At 42.7% G+C, this 17,362-nt stretch overlaps 1 protein-coding gene across 1 annotated transcript in view; it reads left to right on the plus strand.

Annotated features, from left to right (window-relative positions):
* LOC135508225 (apoptosis-resistant E3 ubiquitin protein ligase 1-like) overlaps positions 1 to 17,362 on the plus strand; it is a 44,460-nt gene that overhangs the window by 12,848 nt on the left and 14,250 nt on the right. Inside the window, 5 exon segments of the mRNA XM_064928272.1 lie at positions 1,217 to 1,437; positions 7,669 to 7,740; positions 11,744 to 11,970; positions 16,213 to 16,450; positions 17,099 to 17,268. Of these exon segments, the coding sequence (XP_064784344.1) occupies positions 1,217 to 1,437; positions 7,669 to 7,740; positions 11,744 to 11,970; positions 16,213 to 16,450; positions 17,099 to 17,268 (928 nt within the window).

Genomic DNA, 17,362 nt, shown 5'->3' on the forward strand with positions numbered 1-17,362 from the left:
AAATAGTGGGGTCTACAGCTTATTATGAGACACTCTAATTCAAGCAAGCAAAACCATGAGACGTCCTTAACATTTCAAGATTGCGCACCAGCTGTTGTTATCAAAGAGACACACTACCCCTCCTGATCTTACCGAGCTCATCCAATTTATTCTCCAGTGATTACACGTTTAGCAGTAAAATGGAGGGTAAAGGCGGATTATCTACTCGCCAGCGCAGTCTCGCCAGCCATCTGGCTCTTCAACCTTTGTAACGGCGTCTCCTCTTCATACAAATGACAGGGATTTGGGCCTGGTCCAGGAGGAGCAGTATATCCTTTGTGTCTGACTCATTAATGAATAAATCCTAGTCCAGTTCGAGGTGAATAATCGCAGTACTGATGTTCAGAAGCTCTTTTCTGTCATAATAAACGATGGCGGAATAATTATGTACAAAAAAGAAGAAAACTACAAAAAACACACAAAATAGCACAATTGGTCAGGAGCCCGTAAAACTGCAGCCACCCCATTTGGTGCCATACTCTATGGTTTACCTCCTACATCTCCAACCACAAGTAGTGCGCCACCCTTGGTGAGGCAAGATCAGTGGAGTCCACCATAACCTGTGGTGTCCCACAGGGGTCGGTGCTAGGACCCATTCTCTTCCTGCTATGGCCGCCCAGGCCCACCCATGGCTGCGCCCCTGCCCAGTCATGTGAAATCCTTAGATTAGGGGCTAATAAATGTATTTCAATTGACTGATTTCCTTATATGAACTGTAACTCAGTAAAATCATTGAAATTGTTGCATGTTGAGTTTATATTTTTGTTCAATATATATTTATTTTGTTTTTTAACTGTTTTTCTATTTAAATTGTTATTTTATGCACTTTGAGATTATTCCTGGATAATGAAAAGCGCTTTACAAATGTAATAAATTATTATTATTATTTACTTGCCCCTTAAAGGCTTAATGTAAATGTAACCTAGTAGATCATGTTAAGGTTACTGTGGTACAGTGCAGAACAGGGTGATAGATCAATATTTGCTTTGCATGCATGATAAAGTACACAATATTTAAAGCAATAACAGACTACAACCAAGCTTTAAAGTCAGGTTCTTCTTGTTCAGTCTTTGTGTGTATTATCCTGTTTGAGACTGTGGCCATGCTAGAGGTGAATGAATACAATTGACTGTTTTTTCTCTGTGTTTGATCATATTGCACTGTGGTCCAACTGAAGACTGAAGACCTTGGGTTGTAGGACTCTGGATGATCTAGCCCAGTTTGACAGCCAGTTGCAGCTCTCTCTGGCTGCGTGGGGATACTACTACGAAGACTACATCAAGCTGTCCACGGGCGTCAAGGTTCTCCAGGCCTCTAGGGGGAGCCGCGACCAGGACTACGAGATCCAACTCGTACACAGCCTTGCTGAAAGGCGCCTGAATGAAAAGTGGTCTATTGGTGAGTGCAATGCGTCTGGCATGGTTTAAGAGTGATTTCAGACACTGGCTGTAGAAGATACTGATGTGTTGCAAGTAGGGCTGTGACTGGCGGCCTTTGCAAGTTTATCCATAAGAGCAAAGCAGGAAGTAAAAGCAGGAATTGTACCCTTCAATATGTGCTACACATCAGTTAACATAATTTGAATGAACAGTCTACATTACCATGGAAATTATTGCATGCTACCTATGATAGGCTATTCTTGGCATCAGAGAAGATACCTAAGTCCTATTTCTGGAAAAACTTCTCCAGTGAAATTGCCAAAGTTAGTTCCAAGCCTGTTATATTCATTATATTTCTATTTGTGTTGCTGCTGCGTTGAAGACTTGTTTGTTGCTACTTTCTTCAAGGAGCAACAACGTTTCATGAATGTTGTTAATAGTGATGGGGATATTATTTTTGACGTTATCGTATCGTCGTCAAGATACAATATCGCAATATAATGTTAGTGCCAGTTGGATGTACCTGCACCAACACTCCAGTATTTTTCCTTCATAGCTTGTTCTCTTATCTTTTTAAATATGCAGCTAATTTGTTTTCAGCACTTTTATTTCCATGACTGATCAAAACTAGTTTTCTCATGGCTCTCTCTTGTCCCTCTGCAACAGACATGTGGTGAGCAATATGTCTGGAACATCGATTCACAATTAAATTCACTGTATTGAATCGCAACACATATAAAATCGTGAGAATCACAATAAATATCGTATCCGCACCTAAGTATGGTGATAGTACTTCAGTCAGCTGTTCGTTATGACAGTTATTTTATTTTCGTGGTGGTCTTCATCCTAACCATCGGTTACACGGTTATATGGTAATTATGCCAGCCCTAATTGCAAGGACCTAGCATTGAACTTTTTATGAAGCAATAGCCACACAGATGAACAAAACTAGGTGTTGTAAAGGAGAAGTTGACTGTTACTACAGGGCCATATTAAGACAGTTAAGACATAATGTGAAAGAAAGTAGCCTAGGCCTATGTTGTTACATTACAATTCTCAGGTACAATTTCTTAGCCCATCCTAATTTACATACTGTAGTACACACCGATTCTCATTGGCTTGTACACTCCCAATAAGCAAATAGCTATGCTACCTATGATAGGTATCTTCTCTGATGCCAAGAATAGCCTAAGTCCTATTTCTGGAAAAGCTTGATTTGGCTTTGTGGTGTGACGCATCAGTGAATACACAGATTGTCCACACACTACTGTGCTTGGCTAGTGCAGGACAACATGGACCAATTAGACTTTCGGATTAATGTCCTGGATGCAGAGTCCAACATGGGTATGTGTTCTAGTTTTAAAGATTTATTATCTACAGGTATATCAGAAAGCAAAAGTGAAATAAAAAGGTCAATCCTCCAAGCCTGTGAGAATGAAGGGCGAAGGCAGTGCTCGAAATAAATAAAAAATCACTTAAAATGTCAAATCTAGGAGCACCAGAAGATATATATATATTTTTGAATTGATTGAGATCTAGCATATTGGGTGTATATGAATTCTTGCTACTTGTTACATGTTGTGCTCTAGAAAAAAATATTTAACCCGGTAAAGACATTTGTTTATTATAAAAAGCTAAAATGTTGATAATTACAGTCATTTGTGTAATATTAGGTTTCTACATTGTGCAAAAGCACTATCTATTGAAGCGCATTACATCGAAAATTCTAAACTGTCTCTTTAAGGTCGTCAAGTTTGTGAGTGATGACATGCAAGTGATCAGTCATTCATTCATTGCTATGATCATTGATCTTATAAAGAAGCTATCCCTTTTCGCTTCTTTCTTTGCCTCCAAATGTTTAGATATACTGATAAAGTAACCAGGTTGTTAGCTAGCTAGCTAATGAGGTAACATGACTGAACAAGGTGTAAACAAATGCTGGTTTTGGAATGACCTGTGACATGGTTTATGAACAGGGCCTAAAAACTAACTTTTTGGTCCAACAGCCACTGTGGCAGGTAGATTGTTTTTAATCTACCAGCCAATGCATGTATTCTCCCTAATAACACCAAAAGCCACAACAGATTTCACTCTCAAAATCACACTTATTTTAAACAAATTTTAAACGTAAAATTGGATGTTCTAAGTCTGAAGTAAAACTTTTTGATTGGGTTTTATTACGCCACAAGCATCTGTATAGACTTGTAGCATCATACTTTGAATTGTTAAACAGTTCATTCTGGCACTTCAATTAAGTGATCGGTAGAGAATATATCATTTGAATTGCACAACCATTTTAACCATATCAGGAGACCACTTTTGAGGTCTAAGGAAGAAAAGAAAAACATAGTTTCCCTTTAATTTCAATTGAACTCAAGAGACTGGTGTTTGGCTAGCGGTGTTTCTGTACTGCATGCTCAATAGCAGAGTTTGATAGAAAACAAAATAGCATCCGATTGATACAAATCATCATTATATCATATCATTCTGCCAGGTAAGCCTGCCTCCTTTTAATATGGAAAGTTTTATGTTAAAGCCTTTATAAATTACTGTTTTGGCATGTGGTACACATCTGGCGCCGACAGAGAGGGCCGCCTCGCTTCGCGTTCCTAGGAAACTATGCAGTATTTGTTTTTTTACGTGTTATTTCTTAAATTGGTACCCCATGTAATCTTAGGTTTTATTACATACAGTCGGGAGGAATACTGGATATAAGAGCAACGTCAACTCACCATCATTACGACCAGGAATACGACTTTCCCGAAGCGGATCCTGTGTTTTGCCCAGGACAATGGATCGGATCCCAGCCGGCGAACCAAAACAACGACGTTGTAAAAGGGGCAGACGAAGTGGTCTTCTGGTCAGGCTCCGGAGACGGGCACATCGCGCACAGCTCCCTAGCATACTACTCGCCAATGTCCAGTCTCCTGACAACAAGATAGATGAAATCCGAGTAAGGGTAGCATTCCAGAGAGACATAAGAGACTGTAACGTTCTTTGCTTCACGGAAACATGGCTCACTGGAGACACACTATCGGAGTCGGTACAGCCAACTGCTTTCTTCACGCATCGCGCCGACAGAAACAAGCATCTTTCTGGTAAGAAGAGGGCCTGAGTGGGTATGCCTTATGATTAACGTGACGTGGTGTGATCATAACAACATAAAGGAACTCAAGTCATTCTGTTCACCTGACTTAGAATTCCTCACAATCAAATGTCGACCGCATTATCTACCAAGAGAATTATCTTCGATTATAATCACAGCCACATATATTCCCCCCAAGCAGACACATCGATGGCCATGAACTAACTTTATTTTACTCTATGTAAACTGGAAACCACATATCCTGAGGCTGCATTCATTGTAGCTGGGGATTTTAACAAGGCTAATCTGAAACAACTCCCTAAATTCTATCAGCATATCGATTGTTCTACCAGGGTTGGTAAAACTCAGGATCATTGTTATTATAACTTCCGCGACGGTATAAGGCCCTCCCCCGTCCTCCTTTCGGAAAAGCTGACCATGACTCCATTTTGTTGCTCCCTGCCTATAGACAGAGACTAAAACAGAAAGCTCCCGAGCTCAGGTCTGTTCAACGCTGGTCCAACCAATCTGATTCCACGCTTCAAGATTGCTTTGATCACGTGGATTGGGATATGTTCCACATTGCGTCAAACAACAACATTGATGAATACGCTGATTCGGTGAGCGAGTTTATAAGCAAGTGCATCATCGATGTCGTACCCACAGCAACTATTAAAACATTCCCAAACCAGAAACCGTGGATTGATGGCAGCATTCGCACAAAACTGAAAGCGCGAACCACTGCTTTTAACCAGGGCAAGGTGACCAGAAACATGACCGAGTACAAACACTGTAGCTATTCCCTCCGCAAGGCAATCAAACAAGCTAAGCGTCAGTATAGAGACAAAGTAGAGTCGCAATTCAACGGCTCAGACACGAGGTATGTGGCCCGTTGCGGACCAGGATGTCTTGCTCCCAGACAGACTAAACAACTTCTTTGCTCGCTTTGAGGACAATACAGTGCCACTGACACGGCCCGCTACCAAAACCTGCGGACTCTCCTTCACTGCAGCCGACGTGCGTAAAACATTTAAACGTGTTAACCCTCGCAAGGCTGCAGGCCCAGACGGCATACCCAGCCGCGTCCTCAGAGCATGCGCAGACCAGCTGGCTGGTGTGTTTACGGACATATTAAATCCTTATCCCAGTCTGCTGTTCCCACATGCTTTAAGAGGGCCACCATTGTTCCTGTTCCCAAGAAAGCTAAGGTAACTTAGCTAAACGACTATCGTCCCGTAGCACTCCGTCATCATGAAGTGCTTTGAGAGACTAGTCAAGGACCCTACCTGACACCCTAGACCCACTCCAATTTGCTTACCGCCCCAACAGGTCCATAGACGACGCAATCGCAACCACACTGAACACTGCCCTTACCCATCTGGACAAGATGAATACCTATGTGAGAATGCTGTTCATCGACTACTGCTCAGCATTTAACACCATAGTACCCTCCAAACTCGTCATCAAGCTGGAGACTCTGGGTCTCGACCCCGCCATGTGCAACTGGGTACTGGACTTCCTGACGGGCCGCCCCCACCCAGGTGGTGAGGGTAGGTAACAACATCTCCACCCCGCTGATCCTCAACACTGGAGCCCCACAAGGGTGCGTTCTGAGCCCTCTCCTGTACTCCCTGTTCACCCACGACTGCATGGCCATGCACGCCTCCAACTCAATCATCAAGTTTGCAGACGACACTACAGTGGTAGGCTTGATTACCAACAACGACGAGACGGCCTACAGGGAGGAGGTGAGGGCCCTCGGAGTGTGGTGTCAGGAAAATAACCTTACACTCAATGTCAACAAAACAAAGGAGATGATTGTGGACTTCAGGAAACAGCAGAGGGAGCACCCCCCTATCCACATCGACGGAACAGTAGTGGAGAGGGTGGTAAGTTTTAAGTTCCTTGGCGTACAAATCACGGACCACCCACACAGACAGCGTGGTGAAGGAGGCGCAGCGGCACCTCTTCAACCTCAGGAGGCTGAAGAAATTCAGCTTGTCACCAAAAGCACTCTTACAAACTTTTACAGATGCACAATCAAGAGCATCCTGTTGGGCTGTATCACCGCCTGGTACGGCAACTGCTCCGCCCACAACCGTAAGGCTCTCCAGAGGATAGTGAAGGTCTGCACAACGCATCACCGGGGGCAAACTACCTGCCCTCCAGGACACCTACACCACCCGATGTCACAGGAAGGCCATAAAGATCATCAAGGACAACAACCACCCAAGCCACTGCCTGTTCACCCCTCTATCATCCAGAAGGTGAGGTCAGTACAGGTGCATCAAAGCAGGGACAGAGAGACTGAAAAACAGCTTCTATCTCAAGGCCATCAGACTGTTAAACAGCCACCACTAACATTGGGTGGCTGCTGCCAACATACTGACTCAACTCCAGCCACTTTAATATTGGAAAAGATTATGTACAAAATGTATCACTAGCCACTTTAAACAATGCCACTTAATATGTTTACATACCCTAAATTACTCATCTCATATGTTTTTAATGTACTCGATACCATCTACTGCATCTTGCCTATGCCGTTCTGTACCATCACTCAATCATATATCTTTATTTACATATTCTTAATCCCTTTACACTTGTGTGTATAAGGTAGTTGTTGTGAAATTGTTAGGTTAGATTACTCGTTGGTTATTACTGCATTGTCAGAACTAGAAGCACAAGCATTTTGCTACACTCGCATTAACATCTGCTAACCATGTGTATGTGACAAATCAGATTTGATTTGATTACTGGCTACACAAAGGGATAGACACAGGCATTCCCCTGCCATTACATCTTCAGAAAGTTGCAAGAAATACAAGTCACTGATACATTCTTTCATATTTTTTATATTCTTTACATGTAGGCTTTGGATTGAACAAATCTGTGCTCACTTTTGTCTCTTAAGGTACTCAGAAACAACTGCACAGTGAAACCTATCATTACAACAGTCATTATCAGGGTAATTTTTGTCCTGGTCGCACTGGTGCTCCCAAAATAAAATGTCAGGTCACACAGCAAAATATGTAGGAGCTTATGCAACCACTTTAGTGCCCTGGGCGTAGGGCACATCAGATTATTATGGAATGTCTGTCAAAAGCTTTTTCTGTGCTGTGAAAGTCAAGTAAAGTATGATGCCTGTCTTTGTTTCTCTTTCAGCGGGAGCTTTTATATTTGGCTGTACTGTGGCACTGTGCTTTCTGATAAGGGACCTCATGTTTTACGTGATTGGTGAGTGAGTTCTACTGACAGTAGCCGTTTGAAGTAGGGGATGGGCGCCTGTCAGCATTTCCTGGGGCCTAAACTAACCTGTCATTAGAATAATCAGGAAGTACTTGTTGAAAATATTAGTACAGTTGAAACTTGCCTAGTAAAATAAAGGTTACATTTAAGAACATTTTTTTATTTTTCATAATAATAAATAATCAAAAAAACATTCAGATATACTGTGTATATATATATATATATATATATATATATATATATATATATATATATATATATATTTGAACTACAGATACTGTTTGTGTGTCCCAAGATTTCCAGGCTTTACCCATACAATTACTGGTTCTCCACAGCACATTCAAGGAAATAGACCTTAAAGGGATAGTTCACTCAAAAATACAAAATGGGTTTCCTTACCCTGTAAGTAGTCTATGGAGAAGGTATGATGTCAATCCATGCTCTGGGTTCATTTCCCTGGCACTGTTTCCACATGGTTAACTTTTGGCATTGGTGGCACAAATCCTAATCAAGTCATGGGTTCGATATTCGCTTTGTTCAAAGCTTCTATAAGTGACTGTTTGAGCTTCAGAATCAATGTAGATACTTTCGGATGAAAGTGAACAATCCCTTTAAAGCATTCTTTGAAGTAATTTTTCCACAATTGCATTGCAAATGGTCTCTCCACTAATAAGATCAGCATGAGCCATTAGATCTTCACGGGTCCAAAACGTTGGATGGATCCGTGGCTTTCCCACCCAACCCGATATGCATACATTTATTTTCCAAAAACGGAGACCCGTTCTGAAGGGACCCGAGGACAGTCAGACCCTTTCCGAAAAGACCATGGAAAACAGACCCATACTGGTTCGGAGCCGAGAGACCATTCAGATCCGATAGTAGAAAGAAACCTCCAACTTGGCGGTACCAGAGCCATTAGTAAACAAGTGATATTGGCCAAATTATCCACCGTTTGTCCAAATGCCAAATAACCAATTACAAAAAAAACAAAATTTGTTGTTTCAAAGTTCAAAACTTTATAGTGTCCAGTAATTACCACAAGCCAGTCCTACTCAATGAAGGTGCCACCAACCTCCTGTGATTGTTAGATTAAAGGATTAGGTCTGGTAGGCCTAAAACATTCTGCCTCACCTCAAGTTTAACTGTTGGAGTCACTTGGAGTGCCAAAGACCTGCAGTAGCTAAGCCTAATAATAGTCATACCACACCAAACCGTCACAAAAGTTGGTTCACTTTATTAGGGTAATATCACAAGTAAGTCAAGTCATTGTTTCTAGTGAAAATACGAACAGGTTATTATATTGCTGCATTAAATAAAGTTTTGCATTTTGGTTCTTCCTTTTCATGGTTTGTGTGCGAGTAGCATAGTAGGCCTACTGGGAATACTGTTAATTTTGTTATATTGCGGCAAACACAACATTACAGCTGGAACTTAATTTGGCCACTGAAAATGGCTCAACAGAATAAAACATTCCAAAAAGTTTTGAACAGGCTTACACTGCCTTCGGAAAGTATCCAGACTCCACATTTTGTTACGTTACAGACTTATTCTAAAATGGATTCAACACAAAACAATCCTCAGCAATCTACACACAATACCCCATAGTGACAAAGCGAAAACAGGATTTTAGACATTTTTGCAAATGTATTAAAAATAAAAACAGAAATATCTTATTTACTTAAGTATTCAGACCATTTGCTATGAGACTCGAAATTGAGCTTAGCTGCATCCTGTTTCCATTGATCATCCTTGAGATGTTTCTACAACTTGATTGGAGTCCACCTGTGGTAAATTCAATTGATTGGACATGATTTTGTAAGTCACACACCTGTCTATATAAGGTCCTACAGTTGACAGTTCATGTCAGAGCAAAAACCAAGCCATGAGGTTGAAGGAATTGTCCAAAGAGCTCCAAGACAGGATTTTGTTGAGGCACAGATCTGGGGAAGGGTACCAAAACGTTTATGCAGCATTGAAGTTCCCCAAGAACACAGTGGCCTCTAACATTCTTAAATGGAAGAAGTTTGGGACCACCAAGACACTTCCTAGTTCTGGCCGCCCGGCCAAACTGAGCAATTGGGGGAGAAGGGCCTTGGTCAGATGGGTGTCCAAGAACCAAATGGTCACTCTGAAAGAGCTTTAGAGTTCCTCTGAGGAGATGGGAGAACCTTCCAGAAGGACAACCATCTCTGCAGCACTCCACCAATCAGGCCTTCATGGTAGAGTGGCCGGACGGAAGCCACTCCTCAGTAAAAAAGCCCATAACAGCCCTCTTGGAGTTTGCCAAAAGGCACCAAAAGACTCTCAGACAATGAGATTGAACTCTTTAGCTTGAATGCCAAGCATCACATCTGGAGGAAATCTGGCAACATTCCGCACAGTGAAGCATGGTGGTGGCAGCATCATGCTGTGGGGATTTCTTTCTGCGGCATGGACTGGGAGACTAGTCACGATTGATGATTGATGAAAACCTGCTCCAGAGTGCTCAGGACCTCAGACTGTTCGAAGGTTCCAACAGGAAAATTACCCTAAGGACACAGCCAAGACAACGCAGGAGTGGCTTCGGGACAAGTACCTGAATGTCCTTGAGTGGCCCAGCCAGAGCCCGGACTTGAACACGATCGAACATCTCTGAAGAGATCTGAAAATAGCTTTGCAGCAACGCTCCCCATCCAACCTGACAGAGCTTGAGATGATCTGCAGAGAGGACTGGGAGAAACTCCCCAAATACAGGTGTGCCAAGCTTGTAGCGTCATACCCAAGAAGACTCAAGGCTTTAATCGCTGCCAAAGGTGCTTCAACAAAGTACTGAGTAAAGGATCTGAATACTTATGTAAATGTGATATCTCTATTTTTAACAAATTTGCAAAAATTTGCTATTTTTTTGCAGTTTTTGCTTTGTCATTATGGGGTATTGTGTGTAGGGGGTATTGCATGTATATTGATGAGGGGGAAAAAAATATTTAATGAATTTTAGAATAAGGCTGTAACGTAACTAAATGTGGAAAAAGTCAAGGTGTCTGAATACTTTCCAAATGCAATGTATATTGCAGCTAATACCAACAAAGGTCATTGCCTACCGTAGGCCTACTCAACAAATTACAGTAATAGGTTAAGGCTATTTATTTTACAACGGGCCTACTTTTAACCTTAAACTAAATACGGATCACAAAATTGAAAAGACAAACTTAATTTAGCCAATGAAAATGTCTCAACAAAATGAAGAGAAAAAAAAACTTGCATAGGCTATGCAGAGAACCCGTTTAGATGATAAAATAGGCCTACAATAATAATACAAAGTATTTACAGTAATAATAATGACTAAACATTCAATAATAAATATGGAAATAAATTCATGGTAGGTAGACAATTGCATCAAACCTGAATAGTGAGTTGCACACAGTCCATTTAGCCACACCAACATTCTTCTCATCTTTGTCCACTATAATATTAAAACTTGTCCCCGAGGACATTACCCTTGTCGGCTTCTTTTTACTGTACTCTTTCTTCTCTAACTTTCGTTTTACTTCAATGAAAAATAACTTAATCTTCACAATCAACAGTAGCCTAGGCCAAGGCTCATTTTACTCTCTCTCTCCAGCAGGTGAGGTGAGTAGCTGGAACCATTTTCAGTCGAACATAACTATACAATTTACTGAGTTGCAATTGGCTAACAGAGATAACATGCTCGCGCATTTCTTATCACACAAACAGTAAATTAACAGAGGACAGGTCCAATCAGGTCCAGTTGGAAAATCTATTTGAATTGCACATACCCGAGACCCGTGCCAATTATATCAGACTCGTCACAGATCCGAGACAAAAGTCTGAATTTAGGACCTGGACCCGCTCGGGTCCCGTGTCAGATCTCCAAATTTTGTGGTCTGTTGGACCGGTGAAGACCTCTATGAGCCATCCTCAGTATGCTGTGCATTTAATCACATTCAGTGTGTTCAAACAAGGTCTCTGACTGAATGTCTCCCCCTGGCAGGTGGAATTACTGTTTCCATCATAGCGTTTGTCTTTACCATCAAGTTCCTATGTGAGCTTGCTGCGCGGGTGGTTAGCTTCCTGCAGAATGAGGATCCCGGGAGAAGGGGTGACCGCAGCATCTACGACTATGTACGAGGGAACTACCTGGACCCGCGCTCCTGCAAGGTGTCCTGGGATTGGAAGGACCCACAGGAAGTGGGCCAGACTATGAGCTTCCGTGTTCACGTAAGATCCTTTCCTACCTATCTGCTTGAAATCACATATCTAGGATACTTCAGTCATTTCTGGATTTTAAGAGTTCAATTTCTGAAACTACAATTCTGAAACTACGATTAGAGCACAACCACCCACCTCAAATATTAAAGGTTCAATGTAGACGTTTTTATCTCAATATCAAAATCATTTCTGGGTAACAATTAAGTACCTTACTGTGGTTGTTTTCAATTCAAATGGTCAAAAATAAACGAACAAATGCTCCCTAGCAAAGAGCAATTTCTCAAGCAATAATGGTGCTAGGACTGTCTGTGAGTGGTTTGAGTGGGGAGGGAAAAACTGAAAACAAGCTGTTATTGACAGAAAGGTTTGGAGAAGGGTGAAAGTTCTCCCTCACATTTTGGGACTATGTCAACAATGGACTAATGAAACAAATACCAACATATTGTTTTGGGGTGGAGTTTTCCTTTAAGTTTCAGTCATGTGATATGTTTTCTTCTTTCAAATCAAATCAGATTTTATTTGTCACATACACATGGTTAGCAGATGTTAATGCGAGTGTAGCGAAATGTTTGTGCTTCTAGTTCCGACAATGCAGTAATAACCAACGAGTAATCTAACTAACAATTCCTAAACTACTGTCTTATACACAGTGTAAGGGGATAAAGAATATGTACATAAGGATATATGAATGAGTGATGGTACAGAGCAGCATAGGCAAGATACAGTAGATGGTATCGAGTACAGTATATACATATGAGATGAGTATGTAAACAAAGTGGCATAGTTAAAGTGGCTAGTGATACATGTATTACATAAGGATGCAGTCGATGATATAGAGTACAGTATATACGTATGCATATGAGATGAATAATGTAGGGTAAGTAACATTATATAAGGTAGCATTGTTTAAAGTGGCTAGTGATATATTTACATAATTTCCCATCAATTCCCATTATTAAAGTGGCTGGAGTTGAGTCAGTGTCAGTGTGTTGGCAGCAGCCACTCAATGTTAGTGGTGGCTGTTTAACAGTCTGATGGCCTTGAGATAGAAGCTGTTTTTCAGTCTCTCGGTCCCAGCTTTGATGCACCTGTACTGACCTCGCCTTCTGGATGATAGCGGGGTGAACAGGCAGTGGCTCGGGTGGTTGATGTCCTTGATGATCTTTATGGCCTTCCTGTAACATCGGGTGGTGTAGGTGTCCTGGAGGGCAGGTAGTTTGCCCCCGGTGATGCGTTGTGCAGACCTCACTACCCTCTGGAGAGCCTTACGGTTGAGGGCGGAGCAGTTGCCGTACCAGGAGGTGATACAGCCCGCCAGGATGCTCTCGATTGTGCATCTGTAGAAGTTTGTGAGTGCTTTTGGTGACAAGCCGAATTTCTTCAGCCTCCTGAGGTTGAAGAGGCGCTGCTGCGCCTTCTTCACGATGCTGTCTGTGTGAGTGGACCAATTCAGTTTGTCTGTGATGTGTATGCCGAGGAACTTAAAACTTGCTACTCTCTTCACTACTGTTCCATCGATGTGGATAGGGGGGTGTTCCCTCTGCTGTTTCCTGAAGTCCACAATCATCTCCTTAGTTTTGTTGACGTTGAGTGTGAGGTTATTTTCCTGACACCACACTCCGAGGGCCCTCACTTCCTCCCTGTAGGCCGTCTCGTCGTTGTTGGTAATCAAGCCTACCACTGTTGTGTCGTCCGCAAACTTGATGATTGAGTTGGAGGCGTGCATGGCCACGCAGTCGTGGGTGAACAGGGAGTACAGGAGAGGGCTCAGAACGCACCCTTGTGGGGCCCCAGTGTTGAGGATCAGCGGGGAGGAGATGTTGTTACCTACCCTCACCACCTGGGGGCGGCCCGTCATGAAGTCCAGTACCCAGTTGCACAGGGCGGGGTCGAGACCCAGGGTCTCGAGCTTGATGACGAGCTTGGAGGGTACTATGGTGTTGGAATGCCGAGCTGTAGTCGATGAACAGCATTCTCACATAGGTATTCCTCTTGTCCAGATGGGTTAGGGCAGTGTGCAGTGTGGTTGAAATTGGATCGTCTGTGGACCTATTTGAGCGGTAAGCAAATTGGAGTGGGTCTAGGGTGTCAGGTAGGGTGGAGGTGATATGGTCCTTGACTAGTCTCTCAAAGCACTTCATGATGACGGAATTGAGTGCTACGGGGCGGTAGTCGTTTAGCTCAGTTACCTTAGCTTTCTTGGGAACAGGAACAATGGTGGCCCTCTTGAAGCATGTGGATACAGCAGACTGATATAGGGATTGATTGAATATGTCCGTAAACACACCAGCCAGCTGGTCTGCGCATGCTCTGAGGGCGCGGCTGGGGATGCCGTCTGGGCCTGCAGCCTTGCGAGGGTTAACACGTTTAAATGTTTTACTCACCTCGGCTGCAGTGAAGGAGAGACCGCATTTTTGCGTTGCAGGCAGTGTCAGTTGCACTGTATTGTCCTCAAAGCGGGCAAAAAAGTTATTTAGTCTGCCTGGGAGCAAGACATCCTGGTCCGTGACTGGGCTGGATTTCTTCCTGTAGTCCGTGATTGACTGTAGACCCTGCCACATGCCTCTTGTGTCTGAGCCGTTGAATTGGGATTCTACTTTGTCTCTGTACTGACGCTTAGCTTGTCTGATAGCCTTACGGAGGGAATAGCTGCATTGTTTGTATTCAGTCATGTTACCAGACACCTTGCCCTGATTGAAAGCAGTGGTTCGCGCTTTCAGTTTCACACGAATGCTGCCATCAATCCAAGGTTTCTGGTTAGGGAATGTTTTAATCATTGCTATGGGAACGACATCTTCAACGCACGTTCTAATGAACTCGCACACCGAATCAGCGTATTCGTCAATGTTGTTATTTGACGCAAAACGAAACATGTCCCAGTGGAAGCAGTCTTGGAGTGTGGAGTCAGCTTGGTCGGACCAGAGTTGGACAGACCTCAGCGTGGGAGCTTCTTTTTTTAGCTTTTGTCTGTAGGCAGGTATCAGCAAAATGGAGTCGTGGTCAGCTTTTCCGAAAGGGGGGCGGGGCAGGGCCTTATATGCGTCGCGGAAGTTAGAGTAACAGTGATCCAAGGTTTTTCCACCCCTGGTTGCGCAATCGATATGCTGATAAAGTTTAGGGAGTCTTGTTTTCAGATTAGCCTTGTTAAAATCCCCAACAACGATGAATGCAGCCTCCGGATAAATGGTTTCCAGTTTGCAGAGAGTTAAATAAAGTTCGTTCAGAGCCATCGATGTGTCTGCTTGGGGGGGGATATATACGGCTGTGATTATAATCGAAGAGAATTCTCTTGGTAGATAATGCGGTCTACATTGCGGTCTACACAATGCGGTCTACATTTGATTGTGAGGAATTCTAAATGCTACCCTTGCTCGGATTTCATCAACCTTGTTGTCAAGAGACTGGACATTGGCAAGAAGAATGCTAGGAAGTGGGGCACGATGTGCCCGTCTCCGTAGTCTGACCAGAAGACCGCCACGTTTCCCTCTTTTTCGGAGTCGTTTTTTTGGGTCGCTGCATGCGATCCATTCCGTTGTCCTGTTTGTAAGGCAGAACACAGGATCCGCGTCGCGAAAAACATATTCTTGGTCGTACTGATGGTGAGTTGACGCTGATCTTATATACAGTAGTTCTTCTCGGCTGTATGTAATGAAACCTAAGATGACCTGGGGTACTAATGTAAGAAATAACTGCATAGTTTCCTAGGAACGCGAAGCGAGGCGGCCATCTCTGTCGGCGCCTGAAGTTTGTGAAACCCCAAGGGGGGTTTGGAACTCTCTATTAACTAATTGGCAAAAACTCCATCCCACTAAATCTTCAGGTATTCTTTTTAAGCAGGTCTCACACTAAAAAGGCATTATCATAATTTTCACAATTTCACAGTATTATTCCAACCTCATAGTGTAGAGAGAAAAAAACAGGAAATCAGGTTTTACCGCAATGGGCCTTTAAAGAGAATGTAGAGGAGGGATACACTTTTTTGTTTCTGCGGATTTTAGTCAGTGATTCTGTTATTTGTCTTGTCGGTTGGGTTTCTATTGGGGACATAAAGCACACAATGAAGTTTCGTGTTTATTTGTCACATGCACGGAACACAGCGAGTGTAAAACAGTGAAATGCTTACTTGCTAGCTTTTTCCCAACAATACAATATACAATTCAATATCAAGGTGAGAATAGACTGTTGGCACAAGTTGTGGTACAAGACATCCTGCCATGGTTTCTCATGGTTTACTCTGACTCTCTACCAAAGCTCTTCTACAAGAACGGCCAGCCCTTCCCTGCCCACCGACCCGTGGGGTTAAGGGTCAACATCACTCACATAGAGCTGGCCCTAGACATCCCCATCACCCAGGAGGTTCTGCAGGAGCCAGAGTCCAATGTGGTCAAACTGGCCTTCACTGTCCGCAAGGCCGGACGCTATGAGGTAGCTGTCAAACTGGGAGGACTCAACGTGGCCTACAGCCCTTACTACAAGATATTCAAATCAGGTAAAAAAAAGTCATGACCTTTTGGACTGTGTGACTAACCCATCTCAGGACTGGACTGTGTTATATTTCTAATATAAATGCGAAGCATGGATGACATGAGGACGTTTAAGTAATTGATATTGATAATTGTGTTTTTGCTTATGATAAAGAACAGAAGTTTGACGTTGCGCAGTAAGAATGATTAATGACCACCCAGACCAGAATTGATACCACTGAATGTTTCTTCCAATGTTCTTTCCATTGCTTGTCCTCATAACATGATAATAAGTATGTTAATAGTATTCATTATCACAATATGTTTTGTAGTTCGGCTTTGTTTACGAAATATAGCACGAGGTGATGATGATCATAACATTTAATTAAGGCAATATTGATATTTTCCTGAACATTTTATTTTAATCTGATTGTTTATTACAATTTTTGGAAATATTTGTATTATGCTCTACAGCTTTGCTCAATTAGGTTTGATAAGTGTTGAAATCCTTCCCTTCACATGGAAGCAACTTGGAACTTTGTGTAAATGAAAGCTGTTTTTCCTCTGTTGTCTCAGGCCCTATGTATGTATTGTACTGGTAAACACTACATACTTTAATTTGAGATATCCCCTGAATGCTCATCTCTTCCCCTCATGTTCTGTGTCCATGTCAGGGACAGTGGACCCGTCCAAAACGAAGATAGCCTACCACTTCTCCACCCTGGTCTTAGTATATGGCCAGCAGCATACCCTGCAGATCGAGCCTCGGGACGAGTATGGCAACCCCACCAGTAACTCCACCTCACTGATAGACGAAGTCAACTACAGCGTCCACGTCCACTCGGTAAGAACCCAATATCACGACACAACACTCATACAACAGAATAAATGAATTTGTTTCCTGATTTTAGACTGTGGAATTGGACAATGGGAATCCA

Source organism: Oncorhynchus masou, chromosome 21 (genome assembly GCF_036934945.1).
Source record: "Oncorhynchus masou masou isolate Uvic2021 chromosome 21, UVic_Omas_1.1, whole genome shotgun sequence".
Taxonomy (NCBI): Eukaryota; Metazoa; Chordata; class Actinopteri; order Salmoniformes; family Salmonidae; genus Oncorhynchus; species Oncorhynchus masou.